The following is a 25,876-nucleotide window of genomic DNA, read 5'->3' on the forward strand; positions in this document are numbered from 1 at the left end:
AGCCCTGCGGCATCCCCAGCTCTTGGCATCCCAGAGTCACAGTGTCTAAGGCTTCCCAAGGCAAGCAAGCCTGGCAGCTCAGAAAAGCTCTACCAAGCTGCTGATGAAAAAAATCAAAATTCTTCTTTACTGGTTTTTAAATGAAATGTTAAACCTTCCAATTTTCACAGCAAGTATGAGGCTGTGAGGTGGGTCCTTACTTGTTAATGACCACCACAGGATTTACCATTAACAAGAGTTAATGTCTGTCAAAAAGAGATCTCAATTGCTTTTATCACCTTCCTTTTCTCTCCTCCTTCTTCCTAGAGCTGAGCAAATTCTTCATAAATGTTTGCAGATGAACAAGGATTCTGCCAAACTTTTTTTCATTTGTTTGGAGAAGGTCTGACCACTGAGCCCTGCCTGCTGGTTATTCCAGCGCTTAACTACCATGTGCTTCCAGTGGATTATGCAGACCTACACCCAAAGCTAGAGCTGCCCCACTCACCGGTGAACGTACAGCTGATTTCTTGGGTCTCAACCTCCAGTCTGGAAGTCACTGCTCTAAAATGTCCTCTCCTGCAATGTCAGTGGTCTGCCTGGGTTGGTGCCATTTTTTAATAACACTTTTTCCTTTACAGTGAATTTTAGTTGTTTATGTAATTACCTGCCTAGCCTGTAAATTCATCATCAGGCTGCTAGAAAATCAACTTTTATTAGGAAGGTTGTCAAAGCAGAGTGATATAAGGCTGCACAGAGCAACCACACAGAGAATACTCCTCCAGATTTTTCCTTTTTTCTACCTATCTGACACATTTTGAGGTTTTTTCTAACATTAGAAAAACATTCCAGGGCTCCCGTGTCTTCCTAGATCTGTTTATCCCCAGCTATACAGCTGTAGGGTTGAAATTAAGGATTCAAGGGCTTCATGTCGAATTGCTTCACGTGGGCATGCACAGCAAATACCAAAAAAATCTCTCAAAGTAGCAGTCTCACACATGCATCTTTTTTGTTCTGTTTGAAGGTAGCTGGGCCAGGCACTGTCTGCTCTGGGATTTTCAATTTTTTAAATGACTGAAGAAATCTCCAACAAAAACACATGCATGAAAAATCACATTTGGCAGCTAGCTCATTTGTATTTTCTGAAACAGTACTTTATTTTGCCACCAAAGTGTTACAGTTACCTTATTTTATTGACAGGAATAACTATAGGAAACCTAACTGATTATGAGAGGCATATTTCTTTGCCATTGTTCTTTTAAATATATCAGAAGCCAATTTTATTAAAACTAAATACAGATATTTCAGAATATATAACCTCAGTACCAGATCTGCAGGGAGCACCAATAACCCTTTGCTAATACCCACATGAAGGGTCCGGACTAGCCACTAAAATCTACATGGGTAAATACGCCTAAAATCCAGTCAGATGGCAGCATTTCAGGTTTCTTTGCCTGTTACTAGCTACAGCACTTTCAAAGACTATGTCGTGTTGGGTGGTGGAGTGGGGATCTGATGATGTACAGCGTTCCATGTTTTTATGAGCAGCGCAGTGTTATTTCCACCGGGTACTTGTTTTGGTGGGAACTGGCAGGGATTCTCTCCGTTAATGATTCCCTCAGCATTTTTCAGGATAAGGCCCTAAGCAGAATGCTTTCTGTGTAGAGAGCAGAGAGACTGCTCTCTCCAGGTTTCCATGGACTGAAGGGTATGGTACCATACGTGACGCTGCCTCTTAGGCCACAAGAAACAGAGACTGGTACAAGATGAGTAAGAGATAAGGCTGAGAAAGAGATGACGAGGTGCTTTTAAAATTGGACTGGACAGAATGCGGTTCTGCAGGATTTAGCCTCAAAATCATTATCTCATTAATATTGGTAAGGGAAAAAAAAAAAAAGCATTCTTACAAAATGTACCACGCCACAACATTAAGGTACTTTATCAACATATTGAAAGATTGGAATATCTGGGAGGATATTCCAATATCCTCCTGGGAAAACAGGAAGATCTGAAAATCCATGAAGGATTGGAGAAATACAAATGGGATTAACATCTGCAGTATAAAAAAAAAGGGTCATTTGTCTAGGGGCTGCCAGGAATGTCTGTCCAAACCAAAGAGGCTCTCACTGAGGACACCTGAGCAGGAGCTAGGGACACCTGCCAGGCACAGCACAGCTGTGTGCAAAACACTACACTAGTAGGAGGTGGTAGGGATTTGTTAGCCTGATAACACCCCTCTAGTTCAACCACTGATGGAGGGAGACAGCCCCTTTCTCCTGCTTCAGGTGATTCAGTCTACCTGTCTGAAGGCTCTTCCTTTAGGAGAAGCTGAATCACCTTCTCTGTGTTGGTGGTCAATTTGCCTCTGTCTCTCCAGAGATAACACAAGAGATGTCTGGATTAGAAGTGTGATTTTCAAAAGTAGAGGGAGTTAAATCCTGTCCTGAGTGACCAAGGTTCATGTTCTGTAGTGTGCTGAACTATCTGTGAGGTTTCCCATTGAAGTGCTGACCATATCTAATAGTAGTTGGTCCATGAAACTTGGGGAGATCCCAGCGCTTTAGGAACATATCTGCACAGAACGCTTATTCTACAGTAAATCGAGCTCTTGCCTCACTTACTCTTAGTGTCTTTATTTTAATTAATTTTAAAAGCCAAGCTTTAAATATGGTAATTGGTAATTGGTAATCATATAGTTTGTTTTCAAAATAAAAATTTTCTAGTTAAATAAGTTATATATTCATTTTGACATACATAAAATTTACAACAATACCAAATGGAATCATAGAAAAACAAAGCTAAAAGTTAGGCAATTACTTGTTTCAAATCAAACCCGCTTTGGGACCAGAAATTTTCCAAGACATTTTTCCTACCATTAGTGCACATTACTAAAAGCAATTGCTTTTCCCCGAAGCCTCCAAAAAGCAAAAGAAATGATCAAACAGCTTGTAAATTGACCCATTATTTTTCTTCAGTGTTACTGCCAAAAGCATTTATAAAAATACAAGCACTTTCACTGCTATTAAATAGAACATTAAACAAATCATATTTAACATTAAAGCAAACATGAGAAAATTCAAACAGTGTTTTTATTTCAACTTGAAGAAAGAAAAAAACATATTTTATTTGCTTACCTCTTCAAATTTTAGTGCAATCATAGAAAAAGCTTTAAAAATTGCATCTGTTGGGCCTGTTATTGTCACAATTCTCTCTGGACATGAGCCTTCTGAAATATTGATTCGAGCACCACTCTGTCAAAAAAAGAACACATATTTTACAAATTTATATCTCCCAGGGAGCAAACTAAGTAGGATTAGGTATATAGTTTGGGAAGGAGTATCTTGAGGCATCTAATTCCCTCCCCAACAATTGCACCCCCAACATCATATAATTTCAGTATAAACTGATCACACTCCAAAAATCCATCAAACTGCGGGAAGCTGGATTCTGTCTGAATAAATACTTATACAGCCACCTTCGCAGTATGCAAACAGCATCTCTGTAATTCAAAGCTGCAAATAATTGCGTAATCAAGTCTTCTCCCTTCCCTCTTGCAGGGTTAACTGTAAGTAGGACCAGAGCTGCAAAATTTCAGACAATGTTGTTGTCTCCAGGGAGCCCTGACATCTCCTAGGAAAGAGGCACCTCTCTGGTTTGGATACCCAAAGGCGGTGCTCGATCTGTCTAGCTGGGGCATTGCGTTGCACTGTGGAGAAGCTTTCTTATAGACGTGTCTCATGTGAAGGCAGTCAATTAATATGTACTGAACAACCCTTTAAAGGGGTAGCGGTAGGACAAGCAGCAGTAACGGTGTTATCTCCTTAAGGCAGGGAGCCCGCTGGAAGGAGTTAGAAAACTGTAAGACTTGGAGACAAGCCAGGCTGGCTCTCAGGGATACTTAGTCCCCTTCATGCCACTACGGCAGCACGAAGAAAACACCTCAACTAGATGCAAATATATTTAAGAGGATCTTAATGCAGATAATGATCAAATCCAGTTCAGGTAAGACCCACCCTACACTTCCCCTGAGGTTTCAAGCACGGAAATGTGTTAGGGCAGCCTAACAAGCCACTGAAGCCTCAACTCACTCACAAGCACTGACCTTCTTGAGGATCTGGGCTTGTAGAAAATGTGAGATAATCAGGGTTAATTTGGCCCTTTGCCTTCAGGGTTACCATGAACCAACCCATGTGTTGTGTGCCTGAGCCCTTATCCATGTGCATACTGCTGCTCAACAGTGAGATACCGTATTTCCCCAGTACAGAGCAAGACAGAGTTGCATTTCATTCCATAAAGATGGCATGCAACTTGCCACATCTGTCAGGGAAGTAAAAATAAAGTTGCATTTTGCTTTTAAAGAAGTACTGAAGAAGGCAGTCATTTAAAGGAGGACCAAATTACCATGTGGAGACACAGACTCTTAGTTCTGTGTTGATATAAAGATGCATATAATTTCTTTATTTTAAAAAAACAACCAAACAACTAAAGCCTCCTGTGACCACATGTACATGACAGTAGGTTTTCAGGACTACAGGAAGAACATTTGATGCGTATCTTGAAAAACTAACCAGGGCTCATAACTCTTCTCTAAGATGTTTAACTCAGAAGTCAGGAGCATTCTACAATGATGGTTTCCCTTTTGTGCATGCAGTTTATCTCCAAAGATATCTGCCCATAGTCATACTTAATAATTAAACTAAAAAGTGTTTAATCAACTGGCAGGATTACCTAGTATATTGGAAACATTTTTCTTGTATTCTTTTTAAAGTCTTAGTAAATGTACTTACGTGTGAAAACATGGGTGAAAGCTCTTAACAAAAAAGGTGCTCTGAACTCAGCCTGACAATGAACTCCCTATTGTGTATATTTAAAGGTGGATCTCAGCAATTTTCTTTCAAATACTTTGAGATTTCTCTGCCACAGACCTTCTATCAGCGTATAAAACAACAAAGCAGCTGACACAGTAATGTTCTGCAGATTTACCAGAACCAAACTGATCTTTCTTGAGGCATCCTCTATACAGTATGCACTCCTAAAATTTTAAAGAGTAGGATTTGTCTTTTGACTTATGCTTTTAGCACTGGCTTCAAAGAAGGAAAATTACATGGTAAGATGTGCTGCCTTGCTGGACAAGTGTGCGTCTGCCTTGCCTGAGCACAATCCTCTGAAGACAGTGCCGCTTGCTCTGCAGCAGGGAAAGAAGCCTGTGGACACTGGGGAAACTGAGGTTTACGCACTACCCTGTTTTAGTTAGCTATTTTGTGTTTGCAGCCTTTTCAAAGGATGTGAATAGCAGGCGTGCAGGTCTACCCTGACCACATCCTACCCACAGCAGCAAAATGATGAAAAGTTAAGGTTTTGCCAAGACATAGCAGAGGGATACTTTGCGTTATCAAGCCTGGCTCCAGCTCTGCTGGAGCTTGTGTCTGCCCTCAAACACAAGCATCATTCTAATACTTGGTTTCAGATTTTGGAAACACTATCAGAGGCCAAGCCACATGCAGGACAGATGTTGGTATGCTAAATAAAGATACAGTGGTTTTAATGCAAAGAATCATGCTGGCTAAGCTGTTCCTGAGATAAGACAGCAGCAGGCCGATTGCCATGGGAATGGAAGACTCCAGACTGCTGTGGCGATAAGGAGGTTACATTAACAACAATGTTTAATTCAGGCCAGCACGCTTATATACAAATTGCAAAGAATGGTGATGTTAAAGTAACTGCCCACTTGATGGCAGTGTCGGTTTGCACACGCTGAATTTCCCCGTTCTCTGAACTGGAAAGAAAAGCAAGTGAAGACATCAAGGCTTGTCTTACCTCCTCCCTCATCTTCTTTACTGTCTCACCTTTCTGTTAAAGAAACAGAAAAAAAGTTAGCCTGGGCCGATGAAGTCAACTGATACACAATATTTTGACATGAAAATAGAGAAAGTAATTTCCTGACCTTTCCGATAATGCTTCCAACCTCCTGAAACAGAAAAAAAGAGACAGTGAATGATATGATTCGCTACAGAAAATAATTTGCTCTGCTCCTAAGCTATTTCACTATCACTTATTTCAAACCTGCGGTGTGAAGCAGAGCCCTCTTCCGTTGCTGCTGTATATAAATATACTGTGTTAGATACAGAGAGGCAGACTAAAAATGTGTCTTTGCAGCTTACTGATCATGCAAGAAAACTACCCTTAACAGAAACTGATTTTGTGGTTACAGATCAATCCTGCTACTATAAACACAGATAAACCCCGTATCAGGCAACGAAAAGTTCAAAAAGAATAGAACTGCACAACCTACTAGAGAAAATGGTATATAATACAAGCACCAAAATAATTGCTGATCTCTCTGAGGGAAGGCATTTACCCTCTTTACACCATGTAATAGCTAGAGCTGAATTTGCATGCTACCGAGTGTTATTGTGTAAACACCTGGTGGCCTGTCTTAATCTCCCTATTAAGCACTTACAGAACAATAACTGCTAATCACTTTTTAGGGATTTGGGAATTGCTATTTAGTTTCTACAATCTTCCATGAAGGGACAGAAAACACTTAGAAATGTGACTGTGAACATACAATAGGGGAACAATACAGCAGTTCTGGCAACATCCCAAGGGTTAAAAGCTTGGTGAATAAAATGAACAGGTAGCAAAAATGAAGGTAACTCTAAAATGAATAATCTGAATGCATTACAGAAATCACCCAGGTGTGACATCAGACTGGAAATCATCTGATTGAGAGGAGACCAGCTAAAGGAAAAAAAGAAAAAACTTTCCTCTCCTATACTCGGATCATGAAGTCTACTTCGATGGTTAAGACTGTCTCACGTGGCTGACCTGTCCCACACATATGATGTACAGTCCACTCCCTCCACTTCCTCCCATCTATATACTTAAGTCTGACCCGTCCTGAAAAAGTCCAAAGAATAAGATTTAGGAAATTGTCCTGCATTTCTCTATCCAGTGAGAGACCCATGATAAAGTGGTACTAACTTCACTCTGCAGTAGAGAACTACCTGCAGTGACCTTGAGAAAGCTATTTTTCACCAGTTATTTATAAGCTCATAATATGAAGCTGTTTGTGCTTGCAACTCTTCACATCCTTCTCACAAGATGTAAAGACTTTTCAGGGAGAAGAACATGTATCTCAATGAAGAACTTTGGCATGTGGTTCCTTTGCGCTCTCTGCAAGCCTGCACATAATGCCAGACAGGGGAGAACAGTCAATACACTGCTGGACAAGGCTGCTATTTGGAGTGACTTAGCCAGGTTGGAGAAAAGGGCTGAGTGAAACCTTAGGGAGCAGAACAAAGTCAAATGAAAAGTTCCATGTCTGGGATGGAACAAGTCCATGCAACAGGACAAGCTGGGCAAAAATTTCCTACATGCAAGCTGGCTTTGCAGAAAAAGTCCTGAGGGTCCCACTGCACAACTCCAATATGAGTACGTGCATGCACCGTGAGTACATTTCTGATCAAACAGATGCTGAGTGGTATTAGCAAGAGCATAGCCAGCAGGCTGGGGCAAATGATTCTTGCTTTCTCCTTGTGTCTGTGAGACCATGACTGAAGGATTGTGCCCTGTTTTGGGCTCCTAGTACAAGACACACAAAAGGACACATGGAAGTGAATCCAGTGCAGGGCCACCAAGACAGGGGGCTGGAGCACAGGACACATGAGGAGAGGCTGAGAGAACTGCATTTGTTTGTTCTTAGGAAGAGAAGACTTGGGGGGGGGGGGGAGAATCTTATTGTGGTGTATGATAAAGAAAGCAAGTTGCAACATCAAATGCCATGGAGAGCAAGACTCTCCATGATGATAAGCCTTGGAGACTCCTCATGTCTCACAGTTCCTATCTGCCCACTCAGCACATTCAGAAGTTTTACCTTGAAAACTTTTTCCATTCTTCTCAGTCACAGCTTTCAGAAATAATTTCTTTTGTAAAACAGATACTAAGGAGGTAGAAGGACCTTTTTCTATGGGTGAGCATACTGTATTTCCGTTGCTATGGGTAAGCAATCATATTTCAGTTTGTGGCATAATTTCCATTTTTGTATATCTGAAGTTTCATTAGAAGCTGTAGGCCTGGTCTCAAACCTGTAAGGCTTTGCAAGTATGCACTTAGTATGAAAACTGTCCCAATCCATTTGATCATCATCCTGGGTCTTCATGACAGATGCTGTTCTTTCAGAAATGTGTGGATAATGGCTAATAAGTACAAAGATATCTTTGGAAATACAAAAAGATACTTTTGCTTTGGAAACAGAAAAGCAATGTACTGTTTGTAGCCCTAGTGAAAAAGATGGTCCATTTCAAACAAGGAAATTGGGAATATTTAAACAAGCAGAGTAGGGCATAAAATGTTGCAGCTCTCAAGCTGCTTGTTCCACAGAACTCTGTGGGAGTTTTGCTATTGATTTCAGTGGGGACAGGAATTTTACCTGACTGATCATCACCTTGCTATCACCAAAGAGCACCTGCCAAAGAACTGAGGAATGAACAGTGTGAATCCCACTGAGGAAAAGTATTTCAGTGAGACTGGTGACCAATTCCTTGGAACATGCTAGCAAATGTCACTGTAATGCTGTGGAGTACTTCAAACCTTCCCTTCCTCAAAGAGTGAATTTAAAGCTTATTCTGTAAGGAGGCAGTTTCAAAACATTCAAGCGAATGCCACCTCTTCCCCTGCACTGGGAGCTGGGATTCTGCTTGGAAATGTGAAGGAAGGGCAGAGGGGGAGAGAGAAACATTAACTTACCATACAAATTACTACAAAAAATAGGAAAATCTAGAATGGTTCTAAATGGGTCCCTTTAGACTTTTCTGAGGCCTTAGTTGTTACTAGAAAGGTCCCGTAAATACTGGTGAAAACAGATCATGTCTTTAATTATGATGAGAAACCTACTTCAGCCACAGATTAAATCAGAAGATTCTTTACACCTCGTTCTCCAAACTACTCATGCTACTTCATCAAACCTTTAATGTTCTTCATACAGTCCCATGTTTGTTTCATATAGATTCTTCGATCACCCTCAATTACGTTTAGTGCTTAATGAGATACATAACATAATTTTTATGACACTTAAGTTACTGATATTTCTAGCCAAGGTTACTTTGAGGGCTCTATTTTCTTTGGAAAATGTTTCCAAATCTGCCAGACACCAAACTGTGCTGTAGTTAACTGCATAAGACTGAAGGAATGGGATGCCTGTCACCTACATCAGTTCATTAAAAGTTAGGAGTCTAGCGTAAGCCAGGCACACAGCCTCCTCTGTAGTCCAAGGAGAGGGGCAATGGACGATGTTTTGTTCCTAAAAGAGGAGGGTTTTGTCCTAAAAGAGGAGGGTTTTGTCCTTCTCCATCTGCAGTAGAAGAAGCCTAGACTGATACTAACAAACCTGAAGTTTGGTGAGAGGAATCCTACAGCTGTTGTCAAATTCAGCCTCAGCATAGGTCAGACAGGATTTTGATTTAGCTGTCCTAGCAAATCAGTGCCTGCTAGAATATACTAATAACTCTTGAACTATTTGCTGTTTTACAGTGCTCAGCAGTGTAAGCTAAAGGTAAGTATTCATGAACAGTTTGATTGATTTATTGACTAACCATCTGCATGTAAACACAGTGAGGAAAATAAGTTATATGATAACAATTACTTGGTTTCATATGATCAAATTTCAACAGCTGATCGAAAAACAGTGAACAAAAAAAAAGAGGTTACAAATGGGGGAACTAAAGCTCAGATGAAGAAAGATGAGTCTAAGGCAACCCAGTCAGAGCTGAAAGTACTGCCCAGGCTCCTTGGTCTCAACATATGAACACCCACCTGTTAGAAGCAGATACGCCACAGCAACCATGCTGGGTGAATAGGATGCCTCCAAAAAGCTGCAAGTGTCCATGTGCCTACATCCACTGACACGTACGCATCACACACAAATTTATATATTTGTGTGTGAAGTCAGTGTTATACATACAGGCACTAAATAGATAGATACCAACTTTCCTTCAAGAAATGACAGCAGTTTGGGGTGCCTAACCTGAGACTCATCAACAGGGCCTGACTTTCAGATTATGCTGAGTACCAACCCAGGTAATGCCTTCCAAAGGGCGCATCTCCAGGTGACAGTATCTCTCTCACACTTGGGCTCCAACAGCAGTACTTTGGAAATGTCCAGGAGAATTTGAAATATACGTGCTGATTTCAGATAGCCCAAAAATAATTCTCAAGCCAGGGGTGGGGTGGGGTGTTGAGTTGATTTATGACTATGATTTTCTTTAGTATGCCATTTCTATTAAAATAGATAAAATGACAAGAGCTGAACCTCTCCAAGACCGGAAGACTCTCAGTATCAATAAAGTATTTTTCTAGCCAACAACCCAATTCATCACAGAGACCTTGAGGAAAAGCAATGGTAAAAACAGGGAATGCTTTCTTTCATGCTGAAATGCAGCATGTAATATTATTTGCACATCTTATTTACATGAATGGGATGAGTTTTGCTCTTAACAAACACTTGGGGAGCGGTGGGCCCATCAAAGAGCAGAAAGCTATTTCTGCAGTTTTTGCATCACCTGTGGTGAGAGCAGGGCAGCACCAGCAGAGCAAAAGGTGGCAGCAGAGAAGTATGGGAGCCAAGGCTTTCACAGGGCTCTTGATGGTGCAAATGACTAAACAGAGATGTAAAACAGGCTGTAGGAGAAAGCTATTTCCTAATCACCAACCTGGTGTGCCTTTTGAACAACAACAGAAAGAAATTAGTCATGTTAAGAAAACAAGAAGCTTAAAAAATAGTAACAAACCTTGGTTTAAAGATTAACCTTTGATCTGTAAACATAATGAGTGAAATTCCATCATTTTTCTAAGTGTGAGACTAGATTAATAATTACTGTCTCCCAGGAAATCAAAACAAAAAAGGTTGCTATTCCAGGACCACAGAAAAGCACAGGCCTTGCTCTATTACTGTGGGGCATACAGCTTCTACTACCAGTGCTATAGGGTGAATGGAACACTAACCTCACAGGAGTCCCGAGAGAAAGCCACATCTAGAAGTAAAATGTGTAATAAATAAAATAAGAATATATACTTTCACCCCAAAGCATCTGACAAAGCATAGGCCACATCCTAAAGCCTGCAATTCATTCAGCCAATGTTTTGATTGCATACATTCCCAGCCTTCTACAAACAAGAATAAGAAAGAAGCAGTAGTACTGGACCCTACAGAAAAGCCTGCTAGAAAAGCATTGAAAGGAAAGAAAGAAATACAGCCTTCCATGGTGGGGAAGCACATCTGCCATGACACAAGGAGGGATTCTGCCAACAGAAAACAACATATACAACATCTACACTGATAAAGTTTTCTAGGCCATCACCTGCTGTCTTTCTTCCATCCATAAAGAGGCATAACAACCCAGCTCTCTCTCTACACCTTGTTCTGAGGATGGATTTGCCAATACTGTATAAACTCATGAATACCCTTGCATGGAAGACCCCAGGAATATGTTTGACAAGATGTTCTGAACAATGTGTTTGCAGGGAGCACACGGGGCATCAGCATTTGCCAAAGACTGGCAGAAAAGTCAGTTTTGGAAAACATGATGTAACATGTCTACCTCAGGGAGCAAATGGCTGCCTTTGATAAACTGAGAGTCTGATTTGTGTTCTGGGATTATGTGGGATTAGCCTCACTGACACAGGAGATCTCACATTCCTAGGTGATGCTTCAGTAGTCACTGTCTGATGCTCACAGCCCTAATTTAGTAAAGCATTGCAGTCCAGGCCTTTACTGAGACAGCTCTCATGCTAACAAATGTGGTAGTTTATGAGGAAACCTTCAAATTATGGTATTTCTGATGGAGATGCCAGTAAAGAATCTTCCACAGGTCCATGTACCCTTTTTGGGGCAGCTGTTCCAATGGGTCTTTCTCATTTGCTTTTTAATAGCAGGTGGGTAACCAATTTACATTCCATTTCACATCAAACCTCCTAGCCTCCTCCCCAAAAAACAAACCCAAACCAGGTTCTGTCCCTTTGCTTGTTCCTCCGCCTGTGATGCTGAAGCAGCAGCACTGACTAGGGTGTATGCCTTCTGCAATCTCAGGTCATTACAGATGTAGGGCAGCAAGGAGATTCCGTTTGACAGAAGTGGGAAAATTCAGCTATGCAGATTATCTCTGGGGACATACAGTGTCCAGGGATTGGGGCAAAAGACCTTTGTCCTTTCTGTTGATTTTTTAGACTAGCGAGAAACTCTCAGCTGTAACTACAAACACACTAAGAGGATATCCATCTTGTGTTGTGTATTTGAATGCATAGTTTTGTTCCATGACCAGAGCTCTTAGGTACCACAGTAATGCAAACAAACAAAACAAGATCTATTATAGCAATAGGCAGGACAGTCAATCCTCATAATACCCTGACAGTGTTCATGGAAACTAGAAAGAACAGAACAATCACTGGCTTGGTTTGCATTTAATAGTTTGGATTAAATTACTGACAAGGTGATTCTTAAAGCTACTTTGTATTCCATATTTTAGTAAGTAAAAAATAAAAGAAAAAAAAAAACGGAGAAGAAGGGAATTACCTTCAAGATGGGGAAAAATTATTTCTGTGATTCCTTTACAGTCTTTCAGGGGACAATTAATCAGGCACAAAAAAGTGGTCACTAAAAGAAATCCCTGATGGCAAAACTATATTATCTATACTGGTGAAACCAGCAATTTTCTCCATGATTTTATTCTGTCTATATTTGTGCTGTTAAATGTGAGAAATCACCTTAATAAGTCTAAATTTTCTTTCTTTTTCTTGTAAAAAATTCTACATATAGCATCATAAAATGATCACCAATGTGTCTGAAAGACACCACCGATGCTGGATGGAAGTCCACTGTAACTAGTCCTTCCAGCACCACAAGGCACCCACTAATCCTGCTGAAACCATTGGGAGGCAGATTTCCTCAGGGCATCTAAGATTATAATGGAGTTTTAATGCCTAAAACCTGAGACAATCATAGGGTTTTGTCCAAAACTGAACATTTGACAGCAGATACATTTTTATAATTCACTACTGCTGAAACAATGAGAGACTATCACTGAGCAAATGATATCAGGGAAGGAAAAGCTCCACTCAGTTATCTTCTCTTTCCTCCATCAATGTAGATAATATTGTCTACATAGTATGTGTGCTGCTCTTCCCCAGACACATTTGAAGTCTGCTTAGGAGACTTCCAGAACCTCATAAAAATCTCAATACCAGGAATTTGACTTGGGATTTCCTTATTAGGATTTATTTTTAAAAATATATTTTACTCCATTATTTCCAGCCCCAAGCACTTGTATCATTCAAAATAATGATACTCCATTACACTTGTATTTATTCTCTCCAGGTGTTTATGAAAATGTCTGAAGAAAGCTAGACACAGTCTCCTCAGCCTCCTAAAATGTTGCTATTTTTGTGCAAATTCCCCCTCTGCTCAGTCTTCAGCATCACTCAACAAGTGGCATCTGCTGCTGAGCATGGAACTGCAGATGTGGTTTCGCCAGAAGAACAGCGAGGGAATTACCATCTCTTAGCTCCACGACGCACCAATGCTATACACCCAAAACTGCATATACTTTTGCTGCAATAGCTTTCCTCTCCAACTCGGCATATCCCAAACGTGCTGCTCTCTAGACACTGCCACAACTGATACTTTCAGCCTCTTATGCATTCCAGATTTCCTTCTCTCACTGAATGTGTATCTTCTAAATTACCTTCTCCAGTTAATTGCCTCAACTTTCCAATTTACACCTCTCGGTATCTGGCAAGAGTCCCACTTCCCTGCTGCTTTTCCCTTCCCTCCTTCACCCTACCTGTAAATTATTTCCTTGTTCTTCCTAACCACCTGACTTTATTAATCCATTTTTTCTATTTCTGAACTCCTGTACCCTTTCTCTAAAAGATTTCTCAGACTCAATATATGAATATATTCTGTGTTGGTTTCTTGCAGACTTCATTGCACCCGATACGGTTTCATCAACACACACCTTCACACAGTGCCTTTGGAAATGATACATTTTTGCCTCTGCAGGTTTGTACCAGAGGGAGGAAGCAGAGACTCCTGCGGCACCATTACGAGATGGAGACCAAAGTGGATATGTGATCCTGCTGCCCTTTCCATGCTGGCACATTTGAACACATTCTCCTGTTCCACCTCATGGACCTGGCTTTTAAATCTCCATTAAGCTGCTTTCCTGAAATTTAACATCTTTATACCGGCACAGTCTCTTTACCATCCACATCTAAAATTAACCATTAATGGTGAGTCTCTAGGGTCTGAATCAGCCTGTTAATGCTGTCTGTGTACAAATCCAAATCATCCAAAATCATGTCATCATCATCTAGTATAGTCAAAGTAGGCACTTTTCAAGAGTTATTTACTTCTGGGCATGAACTGACCAAAAATAGAAAAGAGCACTGTAGAAGTCAAGTACTACGGTATGTTGGCAGATACCTGTGGGCAAGGCCACAATTCTCCACAATCTTCTGACCTCATTACATGTGGCAGTAAGCAAAAAAACCACACCCAGCCACAAGTCATGGGAATAAAAGATTCAGCAAAAGGTAAGCAAGGAATGATAAGAAAGAAACACTGAGCTCCATCAAAGACCCCACAACATGCAGAGAGCCCACAGAAGTTTGATTTTGACAAACATTAAAAAAGAAGAAAAAGTGAAAGGCACATTTATTTTGGAGCCTGAGCTCTGCCTTACTTTAGAGGGCTCTGACAGCTAGGGACTGTTTGCCCAGGAATACAGACACACTCAATTTGTGTTCCTTAAGCCCTTCAAAAATGTTGATCTGATCTGGGTAAATGCTGCCACTTTTGCCTTTGCTGGAAGCAGAAATCTTGCAATCCCTGCAATATTCTAATCCTGCCCAGAAATTATACTTTTAAGGAAGACAAAGGTAATAAAATATCTGTACCCATTCGTGTCTCTGCCCTACACAATGATTTTTTTTATTTTACTTCAAGAAACAGAAGGATTTAGATGAAAAATCAAAAGTAGGGCAATGTAAACAGCCGCCCCAGCCCATATTCCCTATTTTTCTCTACTGAAATGCATGAAACAGCTTTATTCCTTAATATGGTGCATCTTTCTCATTAATAAAAGATGAAAATGCATCTCTATTATTTAATATACTCTATATATCCAACTCCTGCACATGCTTCAAAAGGCTTTTCTGTTCCTCCTCTCTCCAGAGCAGCATTCAGGTAACTCCGTCAAAAAGGTCCTGAGCAGCAGAGGCTGCAGTGCCATGGCAGCTTTATGGGATGTACTCATTTTTGCCTAACTTGTCCTTAAAAACCTCCAGTGACAGACAGTGCAGCATGCCTGGGCAGCCTCTTCCTCTACTCACATATCTGCAAAACAAGTCTTTCCTAATTTTGCTTTTAAAATTTCCCGCAAACAGACTGTTGCTTCTCTGTGGATGTGACGAACATCTGGGCACTGCCCTTGTAGTGTACTCCCTAACACCTGCCCTCTAATTCATCGCAAGAATGTATGACAAATGTTTTGTGTTGCTCCCCATTTCTCTTCAGGGCTGTCACGCTATCATAACATTTTACTGACATAACACGGCACAAGATGAAAATTGGGCCCTTCATCTTACACCATCACACACTCTCTGAAGTCCTGGCTCAGGAGGACACCTTTCATACCAGGCCCTGGAAACATTTACCTTGAGGTAAATAACCTTTTATACCTTATAGTGGCTGGCTTTTTGCTGGGCCTGCACAAGCCTTTTTGCTGCTTCCACAGATAAAATTGCTGGCCTCCCTTAACCTCCCATTTTCTGCCCTGAGAAAATCAAGGCTATGCCTTGCCCAATTGCCAGCCAGTGGCTCCCAAATCTTGCTACGCTGCGGAAGGGTGTCTGAGCTGGTCCCCCAGGTGGCCATCCCAGCCTCTTCAGTAGGAGGCTGCACCAAGCCCTGCAGGAGCTCAGCTGGACGTACAGCTCCTTCTTTCCCCAAAGCAAGATAAAGCAAAGACTGATGAGAGGTGTCCTACCTGTGGGAAACCACTGGCCCAGGGTTCTCCTGGAGCTCAGGACTGTTCCCATCTGTTTCCCTTTCACCAGACACTAATGTTGTCTTTTATTTTTGCTACTTCTTTTGCTTGTGGTTGTTAAAGATGCTTTTTTATCCCCTATCTTCTTGCAGAGGTCTGTCCATTCATACAAATCCTGATTTTTCTGTCTTCAGGTACAGAATTTAGCTTAATTATGTCATTAATATGTCCATCCTTGACTTAAAGCCCCTATCACATGAAAGGTACAGGCTAAAAAATTCCTAAGTCTTCAGAATTTACAGCCGAGATAACTAAGTGCAGTAGCACAAGTTATGGACTTTCAATCAGAATGAATGCAAACATCACAAAGCACACAGACCTTCCCTACGCAAAGGTACGCTGGTAATAAAGGTTTAGAGATAGAGTTAAGGTTAGTGGGGATTGACCCTCATATTTCCATGAAACACACTAAGAAATAAATAACTTCAAAATGCTCTTTAAAATTTTCTAACTGAATCCAGTTTGCTACTTTTTTTTTTAAAACAACCTTTTAATTCCCCTCTTTTCTTTCAAGTTATGGACACTTATTTATAGCCCAAGCTCTGCTTTAGTTAATTGTTTTGTCTAGAAATACTAATTAGAGATCAGCAATTTCCATTGATGTCATTACCACAATAAATCCTAAGGAAGAGCCTAGAAACATGTTCTTCTTCAGAGGCACATACAGCTTTCAGAGTGACCTTCTCACACTGAGTTCATACTGACTCAGACATCCTTCATTCTTCTATATTCTAATTTCTGAATCACAAAAATGACATCAAAGAAACCGTAAGGGCCTGACTTTTATCACCAAAATAAATTATGATTTAAGGTATTCTTTGCAATACTTAGGCACAATAGGATACATGATTAGAGCATAGTAGAGTTAACAGTATACCCTTCATGCCTTGTTAACTGAGGATGCACGGTATAGCCCCATCTAAAATGTTAACTTTACAGCTTTTATGGGTTTAATTTAGACCCTTGGGGCTACATATGCATTGAAGACTGGAGATATAACATCCATTATTGTTAAAAGTGGTTGCACACACAATCATTGATGTTTAACACAGAAAATTAGCTTTTTCTAATTTCATTTCTGATTTAAATTTTTTTTTGTTTGTTTCAATTCTTAGCCTACAGTTTAACTTAAATGTCCTGAAACTTACAAGATTCTTGGATTTTGCTTTAAAGGCATGATTCTGAAAGAAGCAGAGATGTCTGACAGTGGTTAAAAAAAGCACACCTAAGCACAGGGGAATTTGACTGAAACCAGTAGGGCTACTTACACCCACCAGGATAAGGACATGTTCAAATTCTTTTCTGGATTAGGAGCAGAACCTGGTAGAATCAACCCCTAAGACCTAATTTTGAGTGCAGACATTTGTACAGATTTTAGGTGGGTTTGGTAAGAGATACTGTTATTAAATTTGTTTGACAAATCCCTACTTAAAATGCAGCTCTTACACACCTGATGCCTGCCTGAAGCCGAGTATTTCAGGTGGAAAAAAAATCAAACAAAATGATTAGATCGTTTCTGAGAAAATACATTACTTGATCTAACATAAACGAATTTCTGAGTTTTTAATTTGGAAACTTACAAGTGTAACCCCTCATACTTCTTGGCAGCTTCATAAGTAAAATACAGAGGGAAATACCTCCGTCTCCTATTTGTGCTCTGGGTATATCATATGTATGTTCATGCCACACAGGTTGAAAGCATGCACTATTTTAAAATGTAAATGTATTGCCAGTTATTAAATTACATTCTAGGAGTAAAAATACTTTTTAGATTTATATATACAAATTTGATCTCCAGAATAATATATATATACATAAATTCCTTGTCCCTTGCTAAGAAAGAGCAAAACCCACCTCCTTTTATATAATATTTATTCACTAAGCCTAAAAAATGCCTGGTGTTGCCTGATGCAAATAATACAAACCAACCTATGAAATGTGTTTTTTAATTAAAAGCCTATTTTGCGATCTGGCAATGTGAAACAAATGGCGATCAGACTGTTAAGTCTGACAATACTGAATTGGCACTTTGTCTATGGCACAGATTTCACACTTATCTGCATGCTCAAGTGCTGCACTGGACAGAAATGAGATGACAGTCAGCCTTCCAAGACAAACCCACAGGGGACTTGGACAAACGCTTGGTATATCAGGGGGTTCAATCTAATAAGATGCTACATCAGAATAACGAAGAATATTCTGTCTGCATTCAACAGAAACAGACAATAATTCTGTGGCAATTTTTCCACACAATTCAATGTTCTGGTATTTCAAAAAGACCTGCAAAATCCAGCAAATGATGGGAAAGGCGAGCCGTATGCAGGTCAGCCCTACGCAAGGCTCTGCCTAATTTGGCTAACTATCAACGAAAGAACTCTTTTTTTTTTTTTTGCCACCAGATCTGCTCAAAATGGATTTGTTACAGGCAGGGCTTGTTCCAATGAATTTCGGCTGCAGTGCAAACTTAAATATGGTGCCTTGAAAGGCAGTGGGTGATTTTTCAGTCATGGCAATGACGCTTTTGACTCAAGATGGAGAAGGAGGAGTAGACCCTCTGTCAATGTCACTGTCAGGCTCTGATGGTAACTGCACACACTCACTCAATACACAGGCAACTACTGTGGCGACAGTAAATGCTTCACCTTGCCATGCATGAGAAGGCGTATGGTAAGCGTGACATTGAGACCTCCTTCAGTCACTTTTGTGTCCTTCGTGTTCATCCTGGCCTTGTATCTTCAATACTTGAAAGCAGCTTCGTTTTTCTTTTTTTTTTTTTTTTTTCTATTCACTTAATCAACCTAAAAAGAGAGAGAGAGGAAAAAAAAAGTACCATTGAGTGGCTGAAGCTACTCTGAACTGAGAATATCATGTTATACAAACCAATTAACATTCCTCCCTTTGATTTTCTGGACTACAGTTTAGAGCTGAAAAGGCTCCTTTGATTACTATCCCTCCCCAACCAACTCTTTAGTCCCTCACCAATTACAAGATAAACCCCTTTTGAAACCTTAAAAATTCTCTTAACTTCCTGTATTTTGAAGCTGAAAGTACACAGCACAACAAAAAGAGTGAAATACAGTGTTTTCTTCTAACAGAGAGAAAGTGCCGTTCAAACTTTCTGGTGTGTATATGAGAGATATATACATACACACACACAAGCACATTTTTACACACGCCTGGTGCTGTTTTCATTTATCTCCCTGTTACTACCTCCTCTTCTTTTTGCTCTTGCAGAAGAGATATTTTTGTTTTCTCTCCAGCTAGAGAGAAATTAATTCTGAGCCTAACCACTGATGCCTGCCAGCAACAGCAGATGACACATTATCAAAGACATCTGAGTAACTAAGAGCCACTTGCTGCTGTAAATCTGGGCACTGTCTGACTCTGGTTTTGTCTAGCAGGCCCAGAGGTGGCTTGGTCCCTCAAAGGCCAAAGCTGAGGTTCAGCCCTAAGTAGAAGGAAGATTTTTCTTAATTTGTAATGACGAATTTCAGATTTTCAGTCATTTACAAAGCCATAAATATCCTAAAATGCTAATGAAAGCTGCAAGGGCTAGCTTTGAAGGGGTAAACAAGATGCATTATGAGTTTATTAATGCAAGGGCATATATCAGTACAAACAGAAATGGGGGCAGGAAGGAATATTACCAAGGGCAGGCAAATCGTACAGTAGAAAAGAGACTCTTATTTGGTTTTGACCTTTTAAAACCTATCTTATAGAGAATAAAACCCTTAAACAGCATCACGCCCCTCAGTAACCATCTCTTATTAATGACAACCTTATTAGCTTTGCATCTTTGAGTTTCCCAAAAATTTGGCTGGGCTGGTCTCTGGCTAATGAGCACCCCCAGGGATGACCATCTGGGGGCTCAGAGCGTACAGCGGTGTCTCACTGGGGTGGCAGGCTATCGTCCCCTTTGCTGAAACTGCTCAGGCAGGAGACCAAACTATTGGAGGGACCTATGAGATCATTCCCCTAAAAATGCTGGATGTAATATTATGCAGACTGTTTCATCAACTGATTAAGCTCCATCTTAAGAGCCACTAAGCAGTGACATACTAGACCAAAGTAAAGCCCATCTTAGCTCAGCATGCTATGTGTGCAAGAAGTCAACAGTAATGCTTAAAGAAAGAGCACAAGAAACATGTACGGAGTCATCCCTGATAGACTTGCTGAGCTGCCAGCAACCAGCAGTTCAGGGTCTTTTGGGAGACTGCATCCAGACCAGCATTTTCAATAGGACTATTCCTCAATGAATTTGCCTAATCCCTTCTTGAATACATACATCTGGCCTCCAAAAGTTCTGGTCTCACAGATTGATTATTAGTGTGGGACAAAGTGCTCGACTTTATCTGGCTTAAATCTGCTGAATGTCATTTCCCCTTGTTACACATTTGCCCTATGTGTATTATCTGAAGACCATCCCAGAAAGTCATTCTGGGACAGATGGCCGATGCTTCTCGCTTCAGCCTGAGCCCGCGAGTGGCTGAGCCACTCCGGTTGGTTGGTTTTGCCACTGGGAAATACACTGGAAGAAGCAGAACCTTCTCTCAGGTCTCTGCAGAAGTACTTAGGACCACAGAGAGCTGCTGTGCCTTTAGTGACTGCAAGCGTAAGAGACAGACATGCTTGAGGAGAGGTGAAAAGAAAGAGGGAGAAAGAACAACTTAAAATCCTCCTTCCTAAAAGTAAATTTGTAAGTCACTACTACAGAGCAGCTCCTGCCTAGGGCTGATGATAACCCAGCATCGACTCTGTATTTCATACCATATGCTCCACCACCCAGACCACAGCCACTGAAATAAGTCCCATTTATTCCACATTTCTAGGCTTACCTAGAATTACATTACCTATCACGTACCGAGATGGAGAAAAAAAGAAGAGAAGCAAGGTGCCTGGGTGAGAAGGTAGAAAACAGAAGCAGCCTGGCCATGCCCCTGATGCATCATGCATGCAAGAGGGTGAGAGGAAAATGCCCCTAGGCAGTCGGTAGGGAATGACAGAGAAAGATACTGGGCTGCATTCTGCTTCTTTAAGGCTAAACCAAGACTCACAGTAAAATCTGCAAGTGGGTGACCATGGCAGTCACTTCCGACAAGTGCGGAGGGGGAAACAGAGGAGGACACTGTGGTTGTTCCCAGACTAAGGGAGGGGATGGTCCCACGGTGCTCACCTGCTCCTTGCTGCTTGCTGAGGGAAATGCTCTGGCTCTGACAGTGCAAGCATTTTCTGCTCAGCTCTGTCAAAAAACAAACCAAAACCCCCAACCCCAAAACACCAAACAGGAGCACTTTGGTACATAAACAGTAGAATACATCTTGGTATTCTGGACTTTATGGGAGCAATACTGGCTGTCTGAGATACCTGGAAACCTCTGTTTGCTTAGGGCATGCTTAGGAAATTTCACATAACAGATGTGTTTCAAGTAGAAGCAAGGTATTTAAGACCTTCTGTGGACGAAAATTTAGTAATGAAGGTACAGCTATGTTTCTAATATATTTCCACATGGGAAATAGAATCCCAGACTAGGTACAGGTTTACTGTTGCCATGGCCTTTTACTGCTGTAATGCTACAGCAGTATGCTCAGTTTGGAAAAAAAAAAAAATTGAGGAAAGCCTTTTCCCAGACAACAAACCAACTCCCACCCAAGCCTGACCTTTCCCAGATGAAACCTGAAATAATCTCTATTTTTAGCTAATGCCTTTTGGGTTTTTTTAAATTAAAACAGAAGTTAAAAATTAAATTCTACCACAAATGCTGTTAAGAATATCACTGCTGTCTAATCTTTTGAAGGGTTTTGTCTTTGTCCCTCCTCAAAACAAGCTCAAACTCTGGCACCTGGTACTGAGAAGCAGAACAGATGTCTGGGGGAGGGCCGAGAGTCTGTATGTGCCTGCAAGGAGTTAGGCAGCTGTGTGAGATACAAAGGGAATGAAATCAAAAAGGCAACCTCACATGATAAGGAAGAATACGTAAACCCTGTACAAATACCAAGAAGAAATAAGAGTTTTTACTATGCCAGGTCAGTTACAACCGCCCCGGTTGTTCTGAGAGTCCAAGTATTCTAATAAAATGTTTACAGCTTTATAAAGTAAACCTACAGGACAGTTCATTACCTGAGTATTTCAGTTTTAAAGACAGATTAAAATGCATTGTTGTGCTTTATTATTTTAATACTAATGAAAGGAAATTTTTCCATAGGCATCATTGCAAACATGTGCTGGTCTAGATCTCTATGTGCATGGAGATGTCAGATCACGGCAAAAGGAAGATAATAGTTTCCTTTATAAAGCCTCCTACCAGCCAGCAATACATCCATGTATTTATAAGCTTAATGCTGTAATATACAAGCACATCATGAATATTTAATCAGCAAAATAATTTCCCTCTCTTTCACTAAATCAGCATTTTGAACAATTTACTATGTTCCTGGCTTTTGCATGCCTCTCTGTGTGAGCAAACAGCGGGCTGAATATACAAGTCTTTTGTTTCTCAAGTTCTGTGTGATGAGGTCCCATGGCTACTTGGGGGGCTGGGAGAGTTGAGTCTCAGGCTATGAAAAAAATCAGTGTGTCACACTTTTCCTGATGCCAGAGGAAAGTCACTGGACTCCACAGGTGAGCAGAGAGTATTGCACAGGCAGATACCATCAATGGCATGGCTGAATGTTAAAAGTGAGGGTTTATGCATTTTGTCCTGTTTTCATCAGAGAGTTGGCAACAGCAGGAGGACAGCTGGACAACATCCTCCTCCTGACCTTGGGACTCTTGGACCAGAATCCACAAAATGCATGATCCAGGGCTCTGCAGCTCCAGGTAACAAGTGAAAAAAACAATGCCCAGGGAACAAAGGAAAGCAGATCACATCAGATAGTTCCCAGCAAACAGCATATCTTTGCCTCCTGTGGGGCACAGCATGAATTTTTGAGGACATTTCCACTGCTGTTTATCACGTAAAAAGTGAAAACTTCTCTTTAGGTAGATAAAAGGCATCCAGATGCATTAAAAAACCCAACCCCCTTTTGAAAACTCCAATGAAATGGACATGTAGTCTTATGCAAATGCCTTTTATCGGTATGTGTTTCTATAAATTTTCAATATTAGCTATCCCAAGCTGGCATAAAATGGCATGCTCTATATGCTCACTATTCATTACACAAGGACCATCAATTTTCCAACATGGCTTTTCATAATTATTGGTAGATTAAGCGACTAAAGCAACAAACAGCTAAGCCATGTGTTCATTAGACTATTACAAAGAACAACACAGTTCTTCAAGGATTTCACTGATTTAATAAAAGGCTAGAGGATGAACTATACAGCTGAAGGGCAGTGCATGGAGGTTAGGAATCCATGTGGCCAAAGGAATAGTGTGAGATGGCTGCCTGAAAACTGCGACATGGAAAGTCAACCTCATGACCCCCTTTCTTCCTACCCCTCAAGCCTACTAATCCCCTCCCAAGAAAATAAGCAGACCATTGCAGAGAATATGGCTGCACCGCACTGAAAAAAAATTATATATGTTTTAAATCTCTAAGGCGACCACTTCTCGCATGCAGGATAAGAAAGCCTTTGACTCCACAGCGGGCAGGGATGCCAAAGATGAATAAAATCAACATAGTACCAAGGTAGACATCAGGCAATTGATCTCTGAGTTTAAAGTCACAATAAATTATTTGACATCCATGAATCTGCCAAGAAAGCTACTCATCTGGAAGATCCAGAGGAATGAGAGGGAGGAGGGAGAGTCTGCACAGGGTGAAATGTGTTGGTGCTGCACAGTCACAGAGGTGTGCTGGAAAGGTAAAAGATGCAGAGAGGAGAGAGGTAGAAAGAGAGAGATGAAGCTTCAAATGGCTGATACAGAGAATAATGTGAGAAAAATCAATGTGCAAGTAAGAATCACCTGAAAACATTCAAGGAGAGAGCCTGCTCCGGTATGTGAAATCTTGATCGCATGGCTGTTAAATCTGAGTGCCTGTCAGGAAAGATGAAACTGGTCAGAACACCCAGCACAGCATTCCCTGTGCCTGAGCCTCAAAACTGTGGAACCTAATTATGGTGCTTCATTACCATCAACAGAAAGATGTAATTATGAAGAAAGCAAGAAAGAATCTATAGATGAAATTCAAAAGAGCAATTTCCAGTTCTTCCACTGGAAGAAAAGTATTTTTATAACAAGGCAAAAAGAATTGGGGAAACTACAGTGACACGCCGCAGAAGCCATGTCTAATTTAAATGAGGACACTTAAACTCAGTCATCTAGTTTCCAAGCATCTGTAGGTTTAGAAAAAAAAAACAACTTCAGTAAGAGAAACATAAGAACATCTGGTTTCTCACAGTAAATCTGTTGTTTCCATAATATATGGAAACATCCCAAAGGAGGGGTAGCTAAGCAGCTGATGAAGCCATAGGGATGGGGTGGGAAAAGATGGGCTGAACAAGGAGACTAAGACATGAGCAGAGTAACCTGAAGACAAAGAGAATTATCATGAATTATGAAGAACTGGAAGTTGTATAGTAACACACTGATGTTATGCAGAAATAGTTCAGAGTTTGTTTTATTTAGCAAGAACTCTTAGGGAAAAAAAGTGTTATTACCAAGAAAAGGAAAGAAACATGTAGTAAGAGTGAACAAAAAAGAACAGTGAAACATGGGAAGCCATGAAAAGGCTGTAGCTAAGTCCTCTTGATCAGAAGTCTCCAGGTGGAGCGAGACCTCCTGGGAACGGGAAGAAGCACATTGCCAAGGATCATGAGAAGAGAGGACTGGTGCTTTCAGCAGAGCAGAGTTCTTCAGGGACAGATTTATGCTGCTTACATGATTTAAGTCTTTCATTTAAACTGGAGGGAATACAGGAAAGAGAAGGAGATTGAAAAGAACATAAGAAAATTACTATGAGTATTGATGACATTATCAATAGAAATTGACATATTCAGCCATGTATGTAAGGTCTAAAATGAAAAATAAGCTGTCTGCCACAGAAAGGTTTATGCTATCAAATGAAGAAATAACTACTTTGCTTTGGAGTTCTTTGATAAGCTAAGCAGTTATTATCACAGCTTTTCACTTGAAAGTAACATCTCTGGATGTCAAAGGACTAAACAGTGTAATTATACAGGAAAACACTAGCAGGAGTTAAAAAAGAAAACACAACCCAAAGTGAAATAAAAGCAAAACCAGCTCCAGTTGTATTATGTTCTTTCAAGGGACTTATTTTCAGAAGTGGTGAGAAGTGATAACAATCAGCAGCTATTTATGGTCTCAGCTGAAGCAAAAGAAGATGACCAGACATTTGCTAAACATACACTTCTTCAGTTTCTGAGTCAATGGAAGGATGAAGGCAACTACTAAACCATATCATTGTGAGGTTACTAAGAACAAAAAGCTCACAAGATGCCCACAATAATATAACAGTAATAATAACAACAACTCTTCAAAGGATTTCTCTCCCAGTAATAATTACTTGGAAAAGGAGAGAGAAAGCACACTTTGAAGCCCTCCATTTTTATACAGAAGCCTCACCAGGAGAATCTGATTAATGAACAATAGCTAAGAAAGCAGGTGCAGGATTAACCTTTCTACTTTACCAGTTCCATCTCCCAAATTACTAGAGAGGACTGTACACAAAGGAATGAGATTATACATTTCATTCACATCCTTATCATTTATATCCCAAAATAGATTTAATGTTAATCTTTAACTCTTTAATGAAATGAACAAGATCTGCAGAACCTGGCTCTATTAAATTGTTGTATCATGGCCCAATTTAAGTAAGTTGATAGTTGGGATGGAT

At 40.5% G+C, this 25,876-nt stretch overlaps 1 protein-coding gene across 8 annotated transcripts in view; it reads right to left on the reverse strand.

The window, feature by feature from the left end:
- The window catches only part of LOC130145587 (poly(rC)-binding protein 3-like), a 67,660-nt gene extending 43,597 nt beyond the window's left edge, over window positions 1-24,063 (reverse strand). For 7 of the 8 annotated variants that reach the window (XM_056330570.1, XM_056330567.1, XM_056330569.1 and 4 more), the window contains exons 1-5: window positions 23,986-24,063; window positions 18,722-18,877; window positions 5,924-5,947; window positions 5,797-5,829; window positions 3,114-3,230 (exon numbers count right to left, since the gene is read on the reverse strand). In XM_056330570.1, coding sequence (XP_056186545.1) covers window positions 3,114-3,230; window positions 5,797-5,829; window positions 5,924-5,947; window positions 18,722-18,799 — 252 coding nt within the window. In that variant the 5' untranslated portion in view covers window positions 18,800-18,877; window positions 23,986-24,063. The remainder of the gene's footprint in view (window positions 1-3,113; window positions 3,231-5,796; window positions 5,830-5,923; window positions 5,948-18,721; window positions 18,878-23,985) is intronic. The other variant, XM_056330571.1, reaches the window with a different exon arrangement.
- Window positions 24,064-25,876: the final 1,813 nt, after the last annotated feature.

The sequence above is a fragment of the Falco biarmicus genome, chromosome 3 (genome assembly GCF_023638135.1).
Source record: "Falco biarmicus isolate bFalBia1 chromosome 3, bFalBia1.pri, whole genome shotgun sequence".
NCBI classification, from domain to species: Eukaryota; Metazoa; Chordata; class Aves; order Falconiformes; family Falconidae; genus Falco; species Falco biarmicus.